Source organism: Podarcis muralis, chromosome 9, assembly GCF_964188315.1.
Source record: "Podarcis muralis chromosome 9, rPodMur119.hap1.1, whole genome shotgun sequence".
Taxonomy (NCBI): Eukaryota; Metazoa; Chordata; class Lepidosauria; order Squamata; family Lacertidae; genus Podarcis; species Podarcis muralis.
Window position 1 is genome coordinate 20,513,858 of NC_135663.1, and position 20,612 is coordinate 20,534,469.

The 20,612-nt window shown below is 39.9% G+C and overlaps 1 protein-coding gene across 2 annotated transcripts in view; it reads right to left on the reverse strand.

Annotated features, from left to right (window-relative positions):
• Positions 1–20,612, reverse strand: part of STPG2 (sperm tail PG-rich repeat containing 2) — a 210,521-nt gene that overhangs the window by 118,751 nt on the left and 71,158 nt on the right. For both annotated transcript variants that reach the window (XM_077933852.1, XM_028743821.2), the window contains one exon: positions 18,889–19,054. In XM_077933852.1, the coding sequence (XP_077789978.1) occupies positions 18,889–19,054 (166 nt within the window). The remainder of the gene's footprint in view (positions 1–18,888; positions 19,055–20,612) is intronic.

Sequence of the window (20,612 nt, forward strand, 5' to 3'; positions counted from 1 at the left end):
GATTTTGTGTGACCGTGTTATAAGGCATTACAACCAATGCTGGTTCTTCTCTAGCCACAGACTGGCTATGTGTCTTTGGTACCAAAGTAAGTTATAGGAACCCCACCTCAAGTGGTAAAACTGTAGGAGAACAGACTGTAAAAATTTTTTTATTGTTTTGTGGCTATTGATATAGCTGATAAATTATTGTCATGGCCTGATGCACGAATGGCACCAGGAATCATACAATGGACCAACTATCCTTACTGAAGCACAGTACAGTGGTACCTCTGGTTACAGACGCTTCAGGTTACAGACGCTTCAGGTTACAGACTCCGCTAACCCAGAAATAGTACCTCGGGTTAAGAACTTTCCTTCAGGATGAGAACAGAAATTGCGCAGCGGCAGTGGGAGGCCCCATTTGCTAAAGTGTTGCTTCAGGTTAAGAACAGTTTCAGGTTAAGAATGGACCTCCAGAACGAATCAAGTTCTTAACCCGAGGTACCACTGTATATCTTTCACTGCTCATAAAATAGTGGTTTTGTCCCAAATATATGAGAAACTATGAGAAGAACCTACATGATGTGAGTACATCTTCAAATGTGTGGCTATGGGTCTCACATAAACTCAAAGAAACCTCAACCACCAATATCTCCATCAGCTTTCTCCACCTCACACCATCTATATGTTTTGCAGCACCCCACCCATCAGCTATAACCAACACAACTGTTCTGTTCTGTTGTTGGGAACTGTAACCCAAAACATATGAAGGGCACCAGATTGGGAAAGGCTGCTCTACATAATGGACAAGTGCTCTTCATTGATGTTGCTTATTTTTACTTTTAACCCTATGCTGACATACCATTACCACCTTCTGTCATAGTTCTCTTTGCTCACTTCTACTGTATGTCAACAGAGAAGCATTATCTTGATCTTCACAATGTTAATTCTTAACTCAAACTCAGACTGTGACACCTTAGAACACTAGCCTGCTCATCCAGGATGCAGAAAGCATACCAACATTTTTGTGATGTTTAAGAACAAATAAGCTATCATTGTAATCAAAATTCTATTTCTCAAGGCAATGGAACTTACACAGAAAGGTTGGATAATTTGCCTGGCAGTCAGAACTGCTGGATTAGATGAAGCTAATGACCAGGAATACCATCCAAAATTTGCTCCCTGAAGGCTCCCTTCAGATTTTAAAACTACATGCTTTTATATTGCCGCATTTATAAATAAATGGCTGACTAGCTACTGCACTGTAAATGGCTGGTTAGAGCATCCATTTCTGCTGTGGAATTAATGTTGACGCAAGTATGACTGATGTTCTAGAGCTGATGGAGATGGCTTGACTATCTGCTATCAGAATGGATGCAAGGTAATCAAATATCCAAAGTGCTTTATACGCCTTTGGACAAGCTTCTACAAATACATCACAAGAGAGAGCAGCTTTCTTTGGTGCAAACTCCAGCAGTTCTAGATGGAGTTTGGCATAATTTCAGTACTCCTTTATCCTCTCCAAATCTATAGAATAGATACACATGCCAGCATCTACATTTGGAAACATTTTCATTGTCTCTATGCTTACATATGGAAAAATATTTATGAAATTTTCAGTGGCATATAGTGTTAATAATATATTACATTAAGTAAAATCCTTTGTGACTAGATGCACTTGCTATCTCCATTCCTAAGGTCAGTGGTTTGGAGCAGAAAGTAGTTAGGAGCAAAAAAAAATCCACTGCTAGGAAAAGTTGGGCTGTTTTCAATGTACTGTGTTTAAATATGCAGATCTTTGCAGAATTTGGGACTGATGATATAAGGCAAAGTAATATATATTTATATGGTACTTCTAACCACTGATAGGAGTGAAGCTAAACAGAGCTGAATTCTGTGCATTGTTTTAATGCTTAAAATAGATTCATGAAACTGTACAAATTGTCACAAGTTATCAGAAAATTGCAAGCAGCTAAAACTTCTTAGACTGCATAAAATATGTATCTGTAAGTTTTCACAGCAAGACTGGTTCTCTTTTTCAGTTTAACTTATTAAAAGTATATTTTAATAACTCTGCCTACCCATTTTCTTTTCAATACAACCAATAACTTCAGTGTTTCTTTCTTTGAAAAGACTTTTTTTCCATTTCCAGAATATGCACCCCCCTCTCTCATGATCTTTGTTTCACTAGCTTTGATGTCACATTTAAATTCCTAGAAATAATGCCCTCTTAGTTTTCTCTGCTGCAGACAATATTGAACCCTGCTGCAGTAATCATTTGATTATAAGTGCAGCTGCACTTTCCACTGTGGTCTTCATTTGATCTGACAATGCAAATGTATTCTGATGTTATTTCTAACAATGACTTTGAAATGATTTCATATTTATTCTAAGACTGCATAAGAGCAGCCAGTAGACAAATACACAGAAAAATGGGGTCTTATCTTCCTGTGCCAACAAATCAATTCCGAGGCAAAGAACTTCTAAAGAAACCTTGCAATTAGCATATCACTAAAATAAATAAATACTTTCTTTTTTTTCCCCAGAGGGTATCAGATAAATCTTGATATGCAAGCTAGCAAGCAAGCTTTACAGGGAGGGAGAAAAGTGATTTCTGCAAAATGAACAACTAGCATGCACCAAATTCTTCTTAACAATATATAATAATAAGATATAGCAAACTCGATTGCTGAGTTATGATGGCTATGCAACCCAAACTGAGCTACTGAGATACAAGTCTGGAAAAACTCTGAGGTTTGCACAAGTACAAAAATTCTTTAGGGAGAGAAAAAAATCTGAGGGAGCAAAACAAATAAATAAATAAATAAATCCCAAACAGGTAAATAAGAACTGAACATGCTTAGTGGTGTATCTATTGTGATGTGGGGTTGTGAGGAGTAAGAGACGTGAAACCAGGGGATAGAGGGGAATGGAATGGGGTCTCCTCAAAGAAGGTGGACTTGCTGGAACTGTGAACATATTCTTGTATATAACATTAATGTTCATGCACTTTTGCACATGGCAAGTTTCGAAGAATGAATGCCCCTCAATGAATTAACGCACACCCAATGTGGGAAGGAGGGCTGCCCCACCAGCTCCACATTCAACATCACAAGCACCCCCAGCCCTGCCCCACAACGTTTGTGTATTTAGTACAATGTTTGAGAAGGCAGCCTACAACATGAGTGTGAACAAACTGAAACTGAATTCAGACAAGACAGAGGTGCTCTTGGTCAGCTGGAAGGCAGAACAGGAGATAAGGACTGCGCTTGTGCTGGATGGAGTAATGCTCCCCCTGAAGATGTAGGTTCCCAATTTTGGTGTGCTCCTGGATTCAGCTCCGAGCCTGGATGCCCAGGCTTCTGCGGTGGTCAGAAGTGCATCTGCACAGTTAATGCTCATGCACCAACTGGGCCCATTGTTAGAGATGTCCGGTGTGGCCGCAGTGACACATGCCTTACTTAACATCCCATTTAGATTACTGTAACACAGTAAAGTACTGTAAACACCATAACACCACCTGGAAACCAATGTCCCCACTGTGGAAGGACGTGTGGATCCAGAATCACTTACGGACTCATTGTTAAAACCGTGTTTATGGAAGACAATCTTACTCAGCTACAAGTGATCGCCAAAGAAGAACACATTTTACACGGGGCTGCCTTTGAAAAGTGTTCAGACATCCCAGGTGGCCCAAAGAGCTGCAACCAGACTGTTAACCATGGCTAGTTATAGAGAGCATACTCCCTAGTTACAATAGCTCCACTGGTGTCAGCTTGCCAGCTGCATGCGTTGCTGCACTTAGCAGAGAAACACTCCCAGCAGCCAGCCATAAATTCCTTTCTTTATTTCCTTCTGACAAGATTACATGCAGAATAAACAAAGCGACCTGTCTCCCATGACACGTTGCTCTAACTACTTTCTCTTTTCCCTCTCCCTCGAGACCAACAGAGCCAACGGCTCAGCCCCTTCCGTTTTCCCCTCTGACGTGGATCCCCCTCTCTCTGAAGCACCCCTTCCTCCCCAGACTCACTATCCTCTTCTCTGTCTTCTGAGGAGGACTCAGTACTGAGCAGTGGAGATGTTCCCTATATCCTCTAATTCTTTCCTCCCTTGCTGCCTGCAGTTCCCTGACAACTGGCTACCAGTCTATTTCTGTGCACAATTCAAAGTGCTATTTATAATCTATATAGCCATATATAACTTAAGGCCAGGATAGCTGAAGAACTGTATTCTCCCATACGAATCTGCCAGCAGAGGCCTTTATATCAGTCCCTCCACCTCCACAAGCACATTTGGTGGGGACACATGTACAGCAATCGCAATCCCTTTGTGATCACCTTGCACTGAGTGTGTACACTCATGCAGCTGTCTCTTCTTTCAAACATTGTACTGGAAGTGTGGAAATCAGGGGCAGCAGAGCACATGACACTGGTGGCAGTAGGCACAGTCCTGGTCCCCATTTCACATACTGGATATATGAACAGAACGGGTGGTTTGAACAGCGAAAACATGTTTTAAAAATCTGCCACATTTACATGCATGAGGAGTCCTGGTCCAGCATTATATTCCTGCTACATATGTGCTTGCTGAAATATATAGGCATTGTGTTTATTGCACAAGTTTTAAATGGTTCACTTGCCATTTCATACATGGAGCAATATGCGCATGGGAAAATGAGTCACGATGGAACTGACCCTCAACATTTAAAGTTACATGTCTTCAATTCTTTTGGTGATGAGAAGCAAAGGGTATTTTACTTCACAGACAAATCACTAAGAAGCAGAAGAAATAGAAACTCAATAAATATTATTGGGGGGGGAGAAGAAGCAGCAGAAGAAATAGAAAGAAAAAAGCTGGCATTTGGGGTCGTTTGCATGGCCTTTGGGTATGAAGCAGTGCTTTTTTTCTTTAAAAAATGTTTAGGGGTACTCTCATTTTCCTACTCATATTGAAATGCTGCCCCTCAATGAGGCCAAACTTAGATTCACAAAATGTTTAGAGATATGCGTACCCCAACGCCCCCTCAGAAAAAAGCACTGGTATTAAGTATCTGTGCCACATGTCCATGACATTTGCTGCAGCCTTCAGCCACTCAAAGGGCCTCTGCCCCTTTAAACAACTCCACTGTTCTCCCTTCCTGTCCCTTCTATCTCATGGGACATCCCTGTGATGCTACTTGGTTTAAGTCCCTCCTCAAAATCCATATTTTCTGTGAAACATTTAGCCCAATCCCCTACTATAACTAAGCCTGAATATGTGTAACTGAAATAGTTACCTCTGTTTGTCTCCTTATCTTCCCTATGTCAAATTTTAGATTATAAACCCCATGAAACAGCAAGCTGTCCTCTGCCATACACCACAGTGCACACTGATGGCACCATAGAAATAAAGTTATTTCCCCCTAAAACTTGTTTTGTCGTTTACTATAGACATCAGAAAGAACTAATATTATTCAACTGATGTTTTATCCTTGATCATATGCAAGAGACAGCACTAAGCTTCATAGGACAGAAACTATGCTTTTCAATTTCTCAATTCATGCAATCAGTTCCAAATAGACTGCCAAACATGTAAAAATAACCTTTGAGATAAAGAATCTTTTTATTCTTTATTGTTGTAAACAGCAATGCTACACAACAAAAAAGAAAATGTATCAGAAGTATTGTATACTTATTGCCTGCAAGTTTTGAGAATTTTTATTCTAATTTTTCACTTTTTTGTTCCCCTCAGAAAAGGATAATCTTCTGTAAAATATGTTTTATATAAACATAAGTCATGCTTTTCAAGTGTTCAGAGTTTGCACTGAGCTTCCTGATCTTAGATTAAAACATGCTTTTGCAGAAGGAGAAATAAATGAACATTGCAAAGATATTGCAGCAGGCAATAAAATGTTTGCCTGGAACAAAACATAATCCATTTCCAGCCAAAAGAACTGGGGGGGGGGGGGGGGGGACACACAAGTAGGAAGACTTTTCTAAGAGTTCCTAGAGATAAATCAGTATGTTCTTGCATATTTATTTTCCTGATTTCTGGGGAATTAAAAAAAAAGTTAAAAAGAAATGAGTGAGCAAGGACAAAGTCATGTCATGGATTTAAAACTGGCTGCTTGAAAAGGAAAGTTTTAATAGTGTTTAAACAGTGGTGTGCTACTAGGGAAATGTCGAAGGGATATCTGTTGACTCATCAGAGAATAAGAGAAGAGTGAATTCGTGAGGATTACTACTATATGGTGAAAGTTCTCCAGTGTGTCTCTGGGCACCATTCAAAGCATTTGATTTCACCATTCTTTAAATTACAAGGGGGGACCAGAGAATGTTTTAAAAAAGCTAAAATGGGGTGGGAAGGATGGTCTGGCAGCTGTGACTGTAGAGACCAATACAGCAGAGACATGTTTTCTTGCAGCTGGGGCTGATGAAGGCATCCAGTTGTGCTGCTGCAGATGCACCACAGCGTTTCTTCTCCCTGAACTTCTCCCAGAGGCCATCCCTTTTCTGGTCACTACTGCGGATACTCAACCTGACTGTCTGTATCCAGGAACTGCGACCGTCTGCAACCAATCGTCACATGGTGGGGGTGATGTTGCCAGCCTTCATGTCTTGTTTGCAGACATATTTGTAACACAAAGGGTGTGCCAATGGGCCTGGTGTCTGAAGCCAGCCCCACATCGAGCAGTGTCTCTAGTCCCAAGCAACCCCACAAACTCACTTGGAGGTTTTTAAGCAGAAGTTGGATGGCCATCTGCCATGGATGCTTTAGCTGAGATTCTTGCATTGCAGGGGGCTAAACTATACAGCCCTCCCTTCCAACTCTACACTATGATTCTAGCCAAGGGGTCAGCAAACTTTTTCAGCAGGGGGCCGGTCCACCGTCCCTCAGAACTTGGGGGGGGGGCAGACTATATGTTGCAATGATTCTGACCCACATTTTTGCTAAAACCCTTTGTGCTGGTTCTGGGGGCTAACTGAGAGGTGAGGTCCGAGTCCAGTCCGAGGTCATTGGTGCAGTATGGAGGCTGTCCATCAAAGCTGTAGCTGGGTCCAAGGCAGGGAGTCGGGTAGGGTCAGGAACTCTGGCAGAAGAGCAGGACAGGGTGCAGGCAGGAACAGGCTAGCAACAACGTTGCTCCCGCAACCTGGGACTGGGGCTGACTGGCTTTCATCTGCCCCAAGGCATAGAGTGGCCCCAGTCCACAAGTGACTTGCCTCTCCTGGCCCAGAGGCGACCACTCCTCCTGCGGGAACTTAGTTCCCTCCACCTCTCTGCCCTGAGCCTCTGTAGCTCAGGAGAGGCTGGAGGGTTACCGGACCCAGAGGCAACCTCCTCTTCCCCTGATGGGGCTGAGAGTGGAGCACCTGCAGGCAATGGGTCCTCCATCACCTCAGGGGCCAGAGCTGACTCAGCTGGTGCCTGCACCTGAGGATCCAGCACAGGTGAGGACCCTTCAGGCTCATGCCCCAGCCCCGGCTCAGCTGGTTCTGGAGGCGGGGACTCCTGTGCAGGCTGGGATTCCTCAGGTTCAACCTCTGATTCCGAATCCCAGGCCATCACACCCTTATTGGGACCCCAACGTTGCTGCACGTGTGCAAGCGATGGACGGAGAAGGGACTTGTCTCAAGCAGCAGTCTGCCTCACTTTTGACCCCCAAGCCTGGCTGAGTCGCAAAAACCATCGCGCACGCACTATGCCGGCTGCCCGGATTCCCGGACCGTCCGCGGACCGGATCTAGAAGGCAATTGGGCCTGATCTGGCCCGTAGGCCTTAGTTTGCCGACCCATGTTCTAGCCCTCTTATTGCTGTCTTCCTTCACTATAGTCCAGTATTTGTTCTTCATTACAGATTGTGGTTAAGGAAGAGAGAACTTAACTATGAACCTGGTTGAAACAACACACAAAATCAAACCTTGGCTTAGCTGCTGCAGTGCAGTGAGCTAAAAGGACGGGAGAGGAACAAAGTGGCTGCAAACTCCTCCGCAGTGCATTCACGCTAAACCATGGTTTGACTTAGCATTATGCGACAGTATATACAAACATCCAGACACACACACACCTGCACAAACATCTTAGCTATCCTGCCAATATATATATTTAAAAAAGGTAAGTCGTGATGCATTCCAAGCCTTTTGCAAAACAGTTCTTCGATAAGCCACACAGCTGTTCTGCTTGTTATCTCATTACAGTGCTGCAACACCACCCACACACCTACACAGAGCTGGTTCCCCTCTGTAGAATGTGTTATTTATTTGATGAAATATATTTACTTCCATTTGTTTTCAATAAAGTCTTGCCATTAAAATATGAGAACTGTTATGAAAAGAGGCAATGAGGTGGAAAGCTGTCTTTTAAACCTTTTTGGTTTTCCTCCACTAAGAAAAAGGTCCTGATATATATTTCAAACAGATAGGAACTGGCACAATCTGTGAATCCATGTACACTGCAATGAATTTAATTTAATCCTTAAAAAAATAACTTGACTGGAAAACGCAGTTCAGGGGGCTATATTGTACACTGAATTTCATTTATAATAAATAAAGTAAAATGATTCGCTGTACCACTATAATCTCTCCACGTGCACAGCTGTGGGGTTATGATTTTGTATGCCAGCATTTCCATAGCTAGTAGTGAATACAATTTTGGAGCTGTCAAAAATGTATTGGATGGAACTTGAAATACATATAATCTCCTTGGCAAATAGTTTACACCCTGCTACAGCGCTCCTATTGGTTTCTTTTTCAACGAGGCAGAAGCAAGCAGAAGAAAGCTTTCCAGAATATCAATAGTAGCAATTCTATTCATTTATTATGATATTTGTTAAATATAATTGGAAAAGTGAATGCAGCATATACCTCCTTTTCTGTTCTCCTAATTAAATGTCATGTGGCTTGGCACAGCTTACAGCACTGTTAGAAGGTGTGGGAATTAATCAAGATTGCAGAGGACAGGCCTATCAATAGTTATTAGCCATGATAGCTAAGCAGATCTTCCACATTCAGAAGCTACAGATCTCTGAATACCATTTGCTGGGGGACAAATATGTCCTTCCCAGAAGCATCTAATCAGACACTGTTCAAAATAGGATGCTGGACTGTGTTGACCAACTTTCTTCAACCTTTGCAGACCCAGGACCCATCTTTAGCCCAAACATGCATTTAGTGACCCACTTCTTTTTTAATTATTTTATATTTTACCCTATACTTTTATGGTGCTTCTGTAATGACCCAACATAGGTCAGGCTGCAACTCACCCGTTGAAGACCACTGGTATTGACTGTTGGTCATATCTAGGGCTGTTCTTATGGTCTAATGTGCCATGTTTAAAACACCAGTTGTAGCAGTAGACAGTCATACCATATATAGCATGATGACAAACCAACAAAAATGTGAAAAGTACTTTCTTGGGCTCCATGATCACTGTAGATGGTGACAGCAGCCATGAAATTAAAAGACACCTGCTTCTTGGGAGAAAAGCAATGACAAACCTAGACAGCATCTTAAAAAGCAGAGACATCACCTTGCCAAAAAAGGTCCATATAGTTAAAGCTATGGTTTTCCCAGTAGTGATGTATGGAAGTGAGAGCTGGACCATAAAGAAGGCTGATGGCCGAAGAATTGATGCTTTTGAATTATGGTGCTGGAGGAGACTCTTGAGAGTCCCATGGACTGCAAGAAGATCAAACCTATCCATTCTTAAGGAAATCAGCCCTGAGTGCTCACTGGAAGGACAGATCCTGAAGCTGAGGCTCCAATACTTTGGCCACCTCATGAGAAGAGAAGACTTCCTGGAAAAGACCCTGATGTTGGGAAAGATGGAGGACACGAGGAGAAGGGGACGACAGAGGACGAGATGGTTGGATAATGTTCTCGAAGCTACCAGCATGAGTTTGACCAAACTGCGGGAGACAGTGGAAGACAGGAGTGTGTGGTGTGCTCTGGTCCATGGGGTCACGAAGAGTCGGACACAACTAAACGACTAAACAACAACAACAACAAACAAGAGGTTGAAGGGAAAAGTAAGCCCTGATATGTTGCTGAAATATATCGCTGGTGAAATCATTGTAGTGGGCTGAGGAGAAATCAGTACTTGGGTTGCCAGTGCACACTGGTGTGTGCAGATCCTTACCATCAAGTTGACCAGATTACAGAAATGAAAATCAAAAATCAAATGAAAATGTGCAAGCTGTCAAAAATTATTTTGCATGTTTTGAAGACATGGAGGCTCAAGAAGTGTGTGTGCTTCCAGCTTTCTTTGCACTGGCATGGTGATTGAAGACAATCTTAAGAGAAAGCGGAGAGGACTGGCCATCAGTGATGGTGCGTATGTGTCGTTCAGATGAGGCAGCTGAAATCATAGTAGCAAGAAAGAACCTAATTAGCACTTCTGCAGTCCCAAAACAGAGCAGTTTGTTCTGTAACAGGCCCAAGAGATTAAAGCACACGTTTTAAAATTACTTCACCAGACTACTTCCATGCTAGGAAAGAAGACCTCAAAGAAACAAAACACTGCACTGAATACCACGCCAGAGTTTTAAAACGTTCTCTAGGATCAAGCCCTAATTGCTTTCTCTGGCAGTTGTTTCTACTCATGCCAATTTGAATTACTTTGAGGCCTTCAGATCCTGCTATTCCTACTAACAAGTGTCTGGAGATCTTCAAGCCTCCAAAATCTTCTGCAGAAATGCACTTCTGATATTAAGAGTTACTTTACCAGTAGTCAAAGAGAAGCACTGGGACCCATTGCAGAGGTCCCAGAAGACTAATGTTCCACTCCCAAACAAAACACAGTGAGAAAGACAGGACTGTAGTTGTTACAGTGACAGACTTCAGAGAAATGCTGTCTGAAAGGAAAATCAATTAAACTAAGATGAAAGCCTTGTTCAAAGGATTAAAGTAATATGCAGACAAATTTTGTATGCTGGTTTGCTTGTTTGCTCTTGGTGGTAACTCTGAAATCAGACTGGCTAAACTGAGCACTGAGGCACAGCAACAAATAAAAGAAGCCTTGAAGCTCAAGTTAAAAACTGGATGGTTTAGGGCCAAATTCCACTCCGTCGTTTCTCACAAAGAGCACTAACTTTCTCCACGAGTATCCTCAACTATTCTCATATAGGTTGATGGAAACTGGTGCTTGGAAGTAAAAGAGAAATAGTACAAGACACAGGGGATGACCAAATGGGGTAGGTAAGTGGAATAAAAGGAATTTTTACAATAAAAAGAAATCACTACAATAAACAGAACAGCATGCAGGATGTAAACATTTTGTGTGCACAATATTAGTACATAAATTTTCTTAACCTTCAATTTCAACGCTCCATCATTTTTACTAGCTCAGACTGCTGCAGCAAAGGGATGGTGCTACACCACTGAGAAATAATTTCTTAACGTTTATTTCGATGTGCAGAAAAGACAGCTGTGTTTGGAATAATCTCTGTCGCTCTGACAAAGTGTTTGTTTCACATATTAAGCAATGCAAAGAGGAATAAGATAAATTCTCGCTGCTGCTGCTATTTCCCCCTTTCATTATCATTGCAATCAAAAATACTAGTTGACCAGGTAGCAGGAACAGAGATTTGCATAGATGAAAATCAATGACTCAGTTTCTCCTGTAACTTTTTTTTTTGTTTTTGTTACTGAACATAAACTCTCCTAGATTAACAAGTTTCAAAGGTGAATGATAAAGAAAAGTAGTTCCATGCAAAACCACAGCTGCTGTGGTTTAGTGACTAAGTCTGCTGTGCTATCCCTGGGGCTAAGTCCTATTGAGGTATACTTCTGAGTAGACATCCACAGAATTGTACTGTAAGGATGGCACAAGATCCTGGTTTCATATCCTGGTTTATAAGCAGCAATTAAGCTGCAGTGCCCAGGACAGCAAGGGAAGCTATGGTTTAACAAGATAAAAGTGCTGAAACTGAACATGCAAGGATAGAAGTGTAGGAAAAGGGGGGTGGACTTTGATATGTGGCTGATAAAACTTTCCTAGTCCAGCATACTTTTGAACCAGGTCACAGAGTGCTGACCTGTTAGACCTCCACTGAGTGTGCCCTAGACCTTGCCTAATGTTTGTCTGTAGCTGCACATTCTGCATTAGTATCACATTAGTGGTGCTAATGGACAGCTGTGTTTTTTCAAGGGAGCTTATCCACCAACACTCATTTTATGGGGAATCCCACGGTTTCCCGTAACACAGTATAACGAACACTGATCTATCTACAAGGTGTGGCTGGGTTAGAATTTAAATACACAGTGAATCATTCCTTTTCTTGGTAGGTAGATCTCAATAACACTTTGGAACAATACTAAATATATTGTTTTTATTACATTATTTGCAACATTTGCCTCCTGCCTTTCTACATCTCAGGGTCAATTGTAAGCACGGCAACAAGTTAATTAATTAAAAGACAACAAATTGATTTTGGAAAAAACTAAAGCAGAAACCATAGCTACAAGCCCAAATCAAATGTGTTCACTTTTGCTGCTGCAGTTGCTGTTTGGCCTTTATTCTAAGACTGTTCAAAATTATTATTATCATTATTATTTACAAATATGTTTTCGTATCCCTTCTAAAATGCTAAGAGGGATGGAAACACTTTTATGAAGGACAGTCCATTACCTTGGAGCAATCTCAGTGAAAACTTTGCTCCAGGAAGCTGATGCTTGAGAAGTAATGATATCAGAAGCAGGGCGCAGCCTGCAGAACAAAGATGACAGAAGTTTCCTTGCCTGAAGCTTCTTTATGTTATGTACCAACCCAAATTTAATTATACCCTTCTTTCCAGCATTTCAGTAAACAGAACCTTTCAAACTCTCAACAGCAAGTAAGTGAAAGGAAAAACACAGCTTTTCTCTCTGGCTGATTTTAATATGTTCCCCTAAAGTCGTCTGTATTTTATATTCACCTTGCAATATGTTGAGAGAACAGCTAATTTTTTAACTCACTGGAGCTGGAGAGTATCCTTTTAATAGCTGATGTGCCTCATTACGTTTAATTTGAAAGGGGGGGAAACTAAAGCGCATTCTTTTTAAAGAACTGTACAGTACTACAAATGCAACAGATACTTGCACACAGTGCTCTAATCAACCTTTGCAAAATATAAATTAGTAAGATCACAAAGTCCTACATCACAGCACAAAATAAACAAAACAAGGTCACGTAAGACCAACACTACTTCCATTCACCTTTCAAACAGGAAAGAAAAGTCTGATAAAATGTTCATATATACTTACTCAAATGTTATCCATCTCAAATTAGGGCAGACTGCTCCATACACTTACTGAACTTACTGTTAACTTGCTTTACCCATAAATTTCTCCATAAATTAATGGTAACCATGTAAAGGGTTTTGTTTTGAGACAGAGAGAGACAGGTGGGCAATGCTAGATTGATAGGGCCATCTACCATCAATTGTCCTAGGAGATGAATAGCAGGAGAGAGTGGGGCATGCAGGGAAACGATGCCACAGGGCCTGCTCTAGGGATTAAGGTTACCAGACGATTAGTACTACAAGAAATGGTTCAAAACTTTTTCCACAATTGGATGGTAACCCATCAAGTCATCCATTTTATAAGTAGCACAGAAATCTGCAAACAAGGGACAAAGTCACTAACTGCATTTGAAAATATTTTATATACCACAGAGCCTAGAGGTAAAGCTCTAATTGCTTTAATCTATAAAGCAATTGTAAATTTATCAACCTCAAAGCCCTCCATCTTGAAGACTAGATAGGAAAGAGACTTGGGAGAAGGGATTGGTGATAGTTTGTGGGAAGGAATGTGGCAAAAAGCCCCCTTTTGAGCTATTTCTGCCCGAATAAGAGAAAAAACCTTAAAGCTAACCCACAGGTGGTACTTGCAACCCACATTGCTAAGCAAAATAGACAAAAAATATTTATCCGCAATGTTGGAGAAATTGTGGGAATGAAGGAACATTTATACACATGTGGTGGAAATGCCCATTGATTAAAAATTTCTGGTTAAAATATTTCAGGAAATGGAACAAATTACATCTCAATCGATCAATTTAGATCCCAAAATAGCATTGCTTTCTGTATTTGCAGATGAAGCACAAAATCTTAGAGACAAAGACTTAATTGTGCATCTTATAACTGCAGCACGTCTTTCTGTTTCTAGACATTGGAGGACATTAAACGTGAACCTATATGAAGTTTGGTGTGCTTATGTCTGGGAATTAATTTTGATGGAAAAGTTAACAGAAGGGGTATGTGAAAGAAAACAATGTGAGAAACTACATAACTTTTATATAACGTGGTCCTCCTTTATTACATATGCATCAAAGAAAGAGCATGCATTTAAACCACCAAAGACACATGGGAGCATGTGGAATGATACTTTTTAAACCAGCAACTGTAGAAATAATTTTTTATTTGATTATATTACTAATGTAATTACCTGGATGTAATTAGGGCTGGGGGTTTTTTTGGGGGGGGGTTAGGGGAAAACTGTATTTGATTATATGTTATTCTTATATTCAACTAATAAAATGTTGTTTTTTTAAAAAAAGGTTACCAGATGTCCCCGGATTTACAAATCAGTCCCCTGACAAAATCCATTGAGGTTGAAAAGTGCCCCCCAGATTCATTGAAAAAAATCTGGTAACCTTACTCTAGGTAGGACACTCACTCTCGCCTGTTCACTACCAAATTCTCCATCAGAAGAATCCTGATTGCATTTTGTATCTCAACAATGTTTCTTGGGATTTTTAAAAAAAAATGTAGCTTCCAGTTAAATACCTATAGGTCAGGTGAGATCTGAAAGGATCCTCACAATACCAACTTGTTTTTCAGAAATCAATGCTATTCAGCACAGAGCTAATGCAGCTTAGATAGTAGTTTCGCTCAATCTACCAATAAGTCAAGTTTCTATCTCACTTTAACTGCTACTTCAAGACAGCTATATAAACTGGCTGATCTGTAAGTTCAAAGAAATCCCATGGCAGACTTCCTACTACCACTTCAGGCTAGGTATAAAATTCTTTAGAAATTTAAAGGAGAGATGTCGGTCTTTATTTGAAAGTCTACTGTTATACCAGCACACTGGGAAACGATCATGTTTTCTATTTGCAATAAGAGACAATATACTCATTACAAAACTGGAAATTCTCTGCTAACAAACAGAAAGTTATTACCCACACATTCACAACTTAATTTTAATCTGAAGATATGAAATATAAATATATTTAAATTACAATGCTGTAATCTCATTTACAAAGAAGAGAGAATTAAACTACTTTGCCTGGGCCTTTTTTTCAGCTGGAGCTCACAGGAACTCAATTCGGGCACCTCCTAGGTGGGTGCCATTGCCATTATAAGAGAACAAGGGAGGTTGCATGGTGAGTTCTGGCACCTCTTTTTCCTCAAAAAAAATAGCACTGCCTTTTTCCAGAATGAATATAGATCCTTCTCAAACACAAGTTGTGACATTTCATCATGAAGCAACATAATTTAATTGTGTACCGTTTAGGTATCGTAACCTGCAGTTCCTATGTTTATTCAAATTATCTTTTGATTTTACATTTTCTGTAGAATGTGTTACATGTTTCCATATGGAAATAAATGTTTAAATAAGCAACCCTGAAATAAAATGTAATCAGTGGAAGTTTAAGAGACATAAGGGACAACGGAATCTTGACTGGATGAAAGCAATAACAAAGTCTGGCAAGGAAAAGAATCTAACAACCTAGTTTGTAGGCCGTGGGTGTCAGACATCTTTCTTCTATGATTAAAATGCGGTTTGCATTGATTCTTTTGACTCTCCATATTTCATTTCCTTCTCCCCCTTACAGTAAACCTGGCAGCTCCCTAATTGGATTTAAATTTTAAAACATCTAGCTGGTACATTCAAATTTAAATGTTGGTATCTCAATAATTTCTTTCTCAAATGAATATACGGAACAGAAATATGCTGTGGTCTGGTGATAAATATAATATATTCAGTAAGCCTACAGTCACAGCATTTGGTAAAAAAAAAAGTTCAATTTTATTATTTTATATCAGCTACTATCAGATAGTTATGCTAAGTCACTATGTACTAATGGCTTTCATAATAATTCTACTACTCATAGAAGAAGCAGAAAACCAAGAACTGTGTCTGATTTAGTTAATTTAACCTGCAGATGAGTACAGAAAATTGTAAGATAACAGCTTAAATCTAAACAATATCTGCATATATTACTACAACATTAAATTATATGACTACCACACAGTAAGAAATTAGTGTCAATCAGTAACCCCATAAACCCAGAACTTTGGCCATGTTTAAAATTTTCCATTTTAAGAGCAACTTAATTTTGCTTAACATGACTTTCATTATGCCATTGTTTTTATGAATAGCAGAAACCCCCAGCTTTTGGTCCTACATTTTCTGAGAATACATCTGCAACAGGGAGAAGAAAAAGGGGGAAAGTACACAAAAACTGTAGGATTTGACCTGCTTACTCTTACTTTTTCAGCCTGAGAACTCAGTCTTGATTTAAAGACTTCCAACTATTTTGGAATGTAATATTACAAGCCAACAAGCAAATAGAAGAAATAATTAGTTTTCACACTACAATAACTTTTATACAAAAAGGTACTGGGCGAAGTCATAGAAAAAGTGGACACAACTACCTTTATGTGATCTGTCCAATTAATTTTGAAGATAAATTCTATTTGTTACCTAAAGTAATTTCCTGTGAGAATGTGCCAAGAAACATAATGAGTTTGGGACAGTGATTCAAACAGTAGCTTTTGTAACTAACGCGACGAATGAATTATGGTGGAGTGCACTGCTCCACATTATTACTAATTATTTGTTAAACATCAAACACATGAGAAGTAGTCTGTGGAGCACAAGACTCATATCACCTACCAAATACAGTAGAAGAGATAGTGATGGATGCGCTGAGGAAGCAAGCTGTGCTAATTCTGAATGCAGGATTGCCTCCACTGCTTTTACATGAATACATATTTTTCATGGCCGTATTTTTTAAACTAATGAGTGAATGAGCTTTCCAAGCGCTAACAAAAATGATGATGCTCAAGTATCTCTTGTCTAATGAATCTAGGAGTAAACCATGCTAAATTCATAGGGACTTACTCTCAGGTAAGTACATACAGGATTGTGGGTTGAAACTCTTTTCTTTATCAGCAGCCCTTTGTGCCACGAAGCAAACTGCTTCTGAAACCAAGGGCATTTTGCTTTGTAATACAGCATTGCCATGGGAAGGGGAATCCAAAATTGCCCTGGCGCAAGCCGCCATATAAGAACAAACAAGCGCTTGGATTCTGGCCAAGTGCGGCTTCCTGTGTTAGCAACTGGTTCTCCATTTCATGTGGGAGTAACTCATAAAACCATTTGCAAAACTGTAGAGGAAAACTTAATTATGAGAAGATATTGCTTTATAATGAGAGCCACATCATTTGATAATACTTTCATTAAGTTAGCACAAGTGATTTTTTTGTATTAGGCTACTATAATTTTAATGAAACACAAATGAACATCTGCTGATACAATTGCCGTGCTTTAATTTTATGTAATGCAGTTGTCTCACAGCACCAAGAATAAATCTGCCCTGATCCAGACGCCATCAGCTGCGTGTACAGTCCTGTACACAAGATCCCCACTGCACTTGTTGGGTATGCCTGGAATCCGATTCAGATTCAATCTTCCCACCCCAGCCGCCGACAAGATGTGTCAAATTACAACAGCTCTTGTTTTATAATGCCACAAATGTAAGGCAGGATTTAAAAGTCTTTAAAATATTGTTTCATGGTTTTCTAAAACTGCCAACATGAAATTAACAAGGACAGACTTACTAGCACAGATTTTGTCCCTGCAAATTATTTTTTAATCAAGAAATATACAGGCTATTGTACTACAGCCTGTGTTGGGGGGGGGGAATCTAACACACTATAAAAGGTATTTGTGAAAGAAAAAGAGTCAAGCTAAGAGTATACTTTTACAGGATTAATAAGATACTACACAGAACATTTAATTCCATCCACCAACATCAGCATTGTCCAAACTTTCCACTGTATCTATTGACTTTAAAGTGGGGGGGGGGGTGTCTATAATATATTTTCCTTTGTAGAAATGGCAATTTTATTTTGCATTGGTTTCAAATGTTGTATATACCGAGGGTTTTCTTGTATTTTCTTTTCACTGCTGTATTGAATTTTCATTGTTAGATTGTAATGTGGAATCAATATTCAATAGCCAACTTTTGGCTAAAAAGTGGGATAAAAATATAACAAAATAAGTAAATATCGATTAATATTTTTGGCTAGCTTGCTTTACAAAGTAGCATATACCTTTCATATCATTAATAGTTATCTGCTGAATTTCCAGAAAGCACCAGTTCATCTCCCTTTTTTCACTTCCCATCTTTGCTCAAAAGATTCCATTCTGGAAAGTCTTATTCTCCAGACATGGAGAATAAGTTTGCAGACATTTGAAGAAGTGTACAGCAACCACAAATATTCATATTAATCCTTGTGTGGATGAAAGATGCCTCTTTATTAACCATCTAAAAAGCAAAGTGACCAGTGGTAATACAGAGATCTCACAAGGCCTATTGTTAAGTTGTGGGCGAACATATCAGACGACACAGCGATTCTTCAAACAGCTCTTCTTTATTCAGAGGCCAGAACAGAACTGAACTGAAGGGCTCAGTCAGCCTGCTTATATAGAGCTCCAGTATAATGTTACTGTAGCAACTTTCTAAAACTATCCAATCACTGAACATCACTTTCGATCCTTCATTTGCATAACTATCTACAGTATCCCCCTGCTGGCCCAGGGTGAGAACTTCAGTATATAAGACCTATAAAAGCAGTAATATACACAATCTCCCTGCTCTTACAATATTTTGCAGTTGTAGTTTTGAAAAATATGAGGAAAACATGCAATTGACCTACCTGGCATATCCTTCTTGGCCTCACATATACCGTGCCTAATTGAGCCACTGAGAAAAGAAGTATGCTTCCTTTTAGCCGTGGCAGTTCGGGGAGCCATGTATTCACTTTTACACTGGGATTTCTCGAATGATTTCTGAACATCATAGGAGCCTGGTGGTGGAGCTTCCTGTAATATTGAAGAAATTATCAGTTATTTGTTTTTATTCATTCATTTGAGTTATATACCGCTCTTTCTCCAAAGATCCCAGGGCAGTTGAAGCAGCTTAGCACTTAGTGTACATTTTACAGCCATCTCAAGTTCTGCGTCCATTGTAGAGAAACCACAAGCTGCAAAAAGGCATCTGCTAACTTAAAAACGAGCACCTAGTTCATATGAGCCGATGTGCTGGTAATGATGTGTTTACGATGGAATGCAGTGCAACAACTGCAGCACCAATGGAGTCATGCAGCTGCACTGAAATCGTGGTCTAAACCAGTGTTTACCAACCGGGGGCCTGCAGGATATTCCAAAGGGGTGGGGGATAGGTGAAAATTGCATAAATGGGGGGGCATGGCATGAGAGGGGGCCACAGAGGGAAGTGAGAAGTAAAGAAAGCAGAGAAGAAGAAAAACAGAGAAGTGAAGAAAATAGAGAAAAAAATAGAAAGAAAATATGTTGCTGCAGACCATTGTTGGATAAAGAGTACACTATCTAAAGTTTTGGGATCAAGCAAAATTGTTTTTCATGGCATTTCCTACTTTGTATTTGGTAGACTCAGGTTTCAGTCGTGAGAATCATTTACTCAGCCTAATGCGGAATCGCCTTAACATAATGGACAGAGGTGATCTTCGGTTATACCTCTCAGCAATAGAACTGGATATAAAAAAGCTTGTTTCTAGTCACCAACCATATTGATCAAATAATACACATTTTTATGTGACTGCATTTTGTATAAATTATAAAATTATAAACAAAATATGTTCTACTTACAAACAAAACATTTAAATAGCTACCTTTCTACCAGTAGGAAAGGGGTGGGGCATAGAAAGGAAACAAGGTTGGAAGGGGGCCACGTCAGAAAAAGGTTGAGAAACAGTAGTCTAAACCATAATGTCACATCTGTGCAGTGAGATGAAAACTATTTCTCTTTTGCAGTGTCATGTCAGTCACACCGCATCCTGGTGTATCAGGGAGGTAGAGGGACCGCAGTTTTATCAACAATTTACCTATGAATTACTCATCTACCTCCTTTTGAATACTTCAGACTAGTTATACATGCAACATTCATACTGGATAATTAGCAATAAGCATTGAGGACACGAACTTCAAGTAACAGGGATTATATAATTCTTGCCACTCTTAGGACACAGAGTTTTCTGCTATATATGCCAGCCCTCCTTCAACTCAAGTTAAGAAACGAAATGTGCAGGTATACTGTTCTGCTCGTTTGTTTTGTGAGAAATTAGCTTCAGTGATTTTAGTCAATGAATCAAGTCACAGCTATGATTTACATTTAAGAGAACTGATCTAGCTAATTTTACAGTGGCACACCCACGGGCTTCCTGGCTCATTTTAAAGCTTTTTTTAATGTTGATCTTCCCTGGCAGAGAAGTGGTTGCTGCCCAAAACAAAATTCAGATATCTAGGATTTAGTGTAGCTGTGACTAAACAGTAGTGTGTCTATCCAAAAACAAATGCTGGCAACAGAACATCTTTCCATCTGCTTTATTTCATGGAGGGTGGA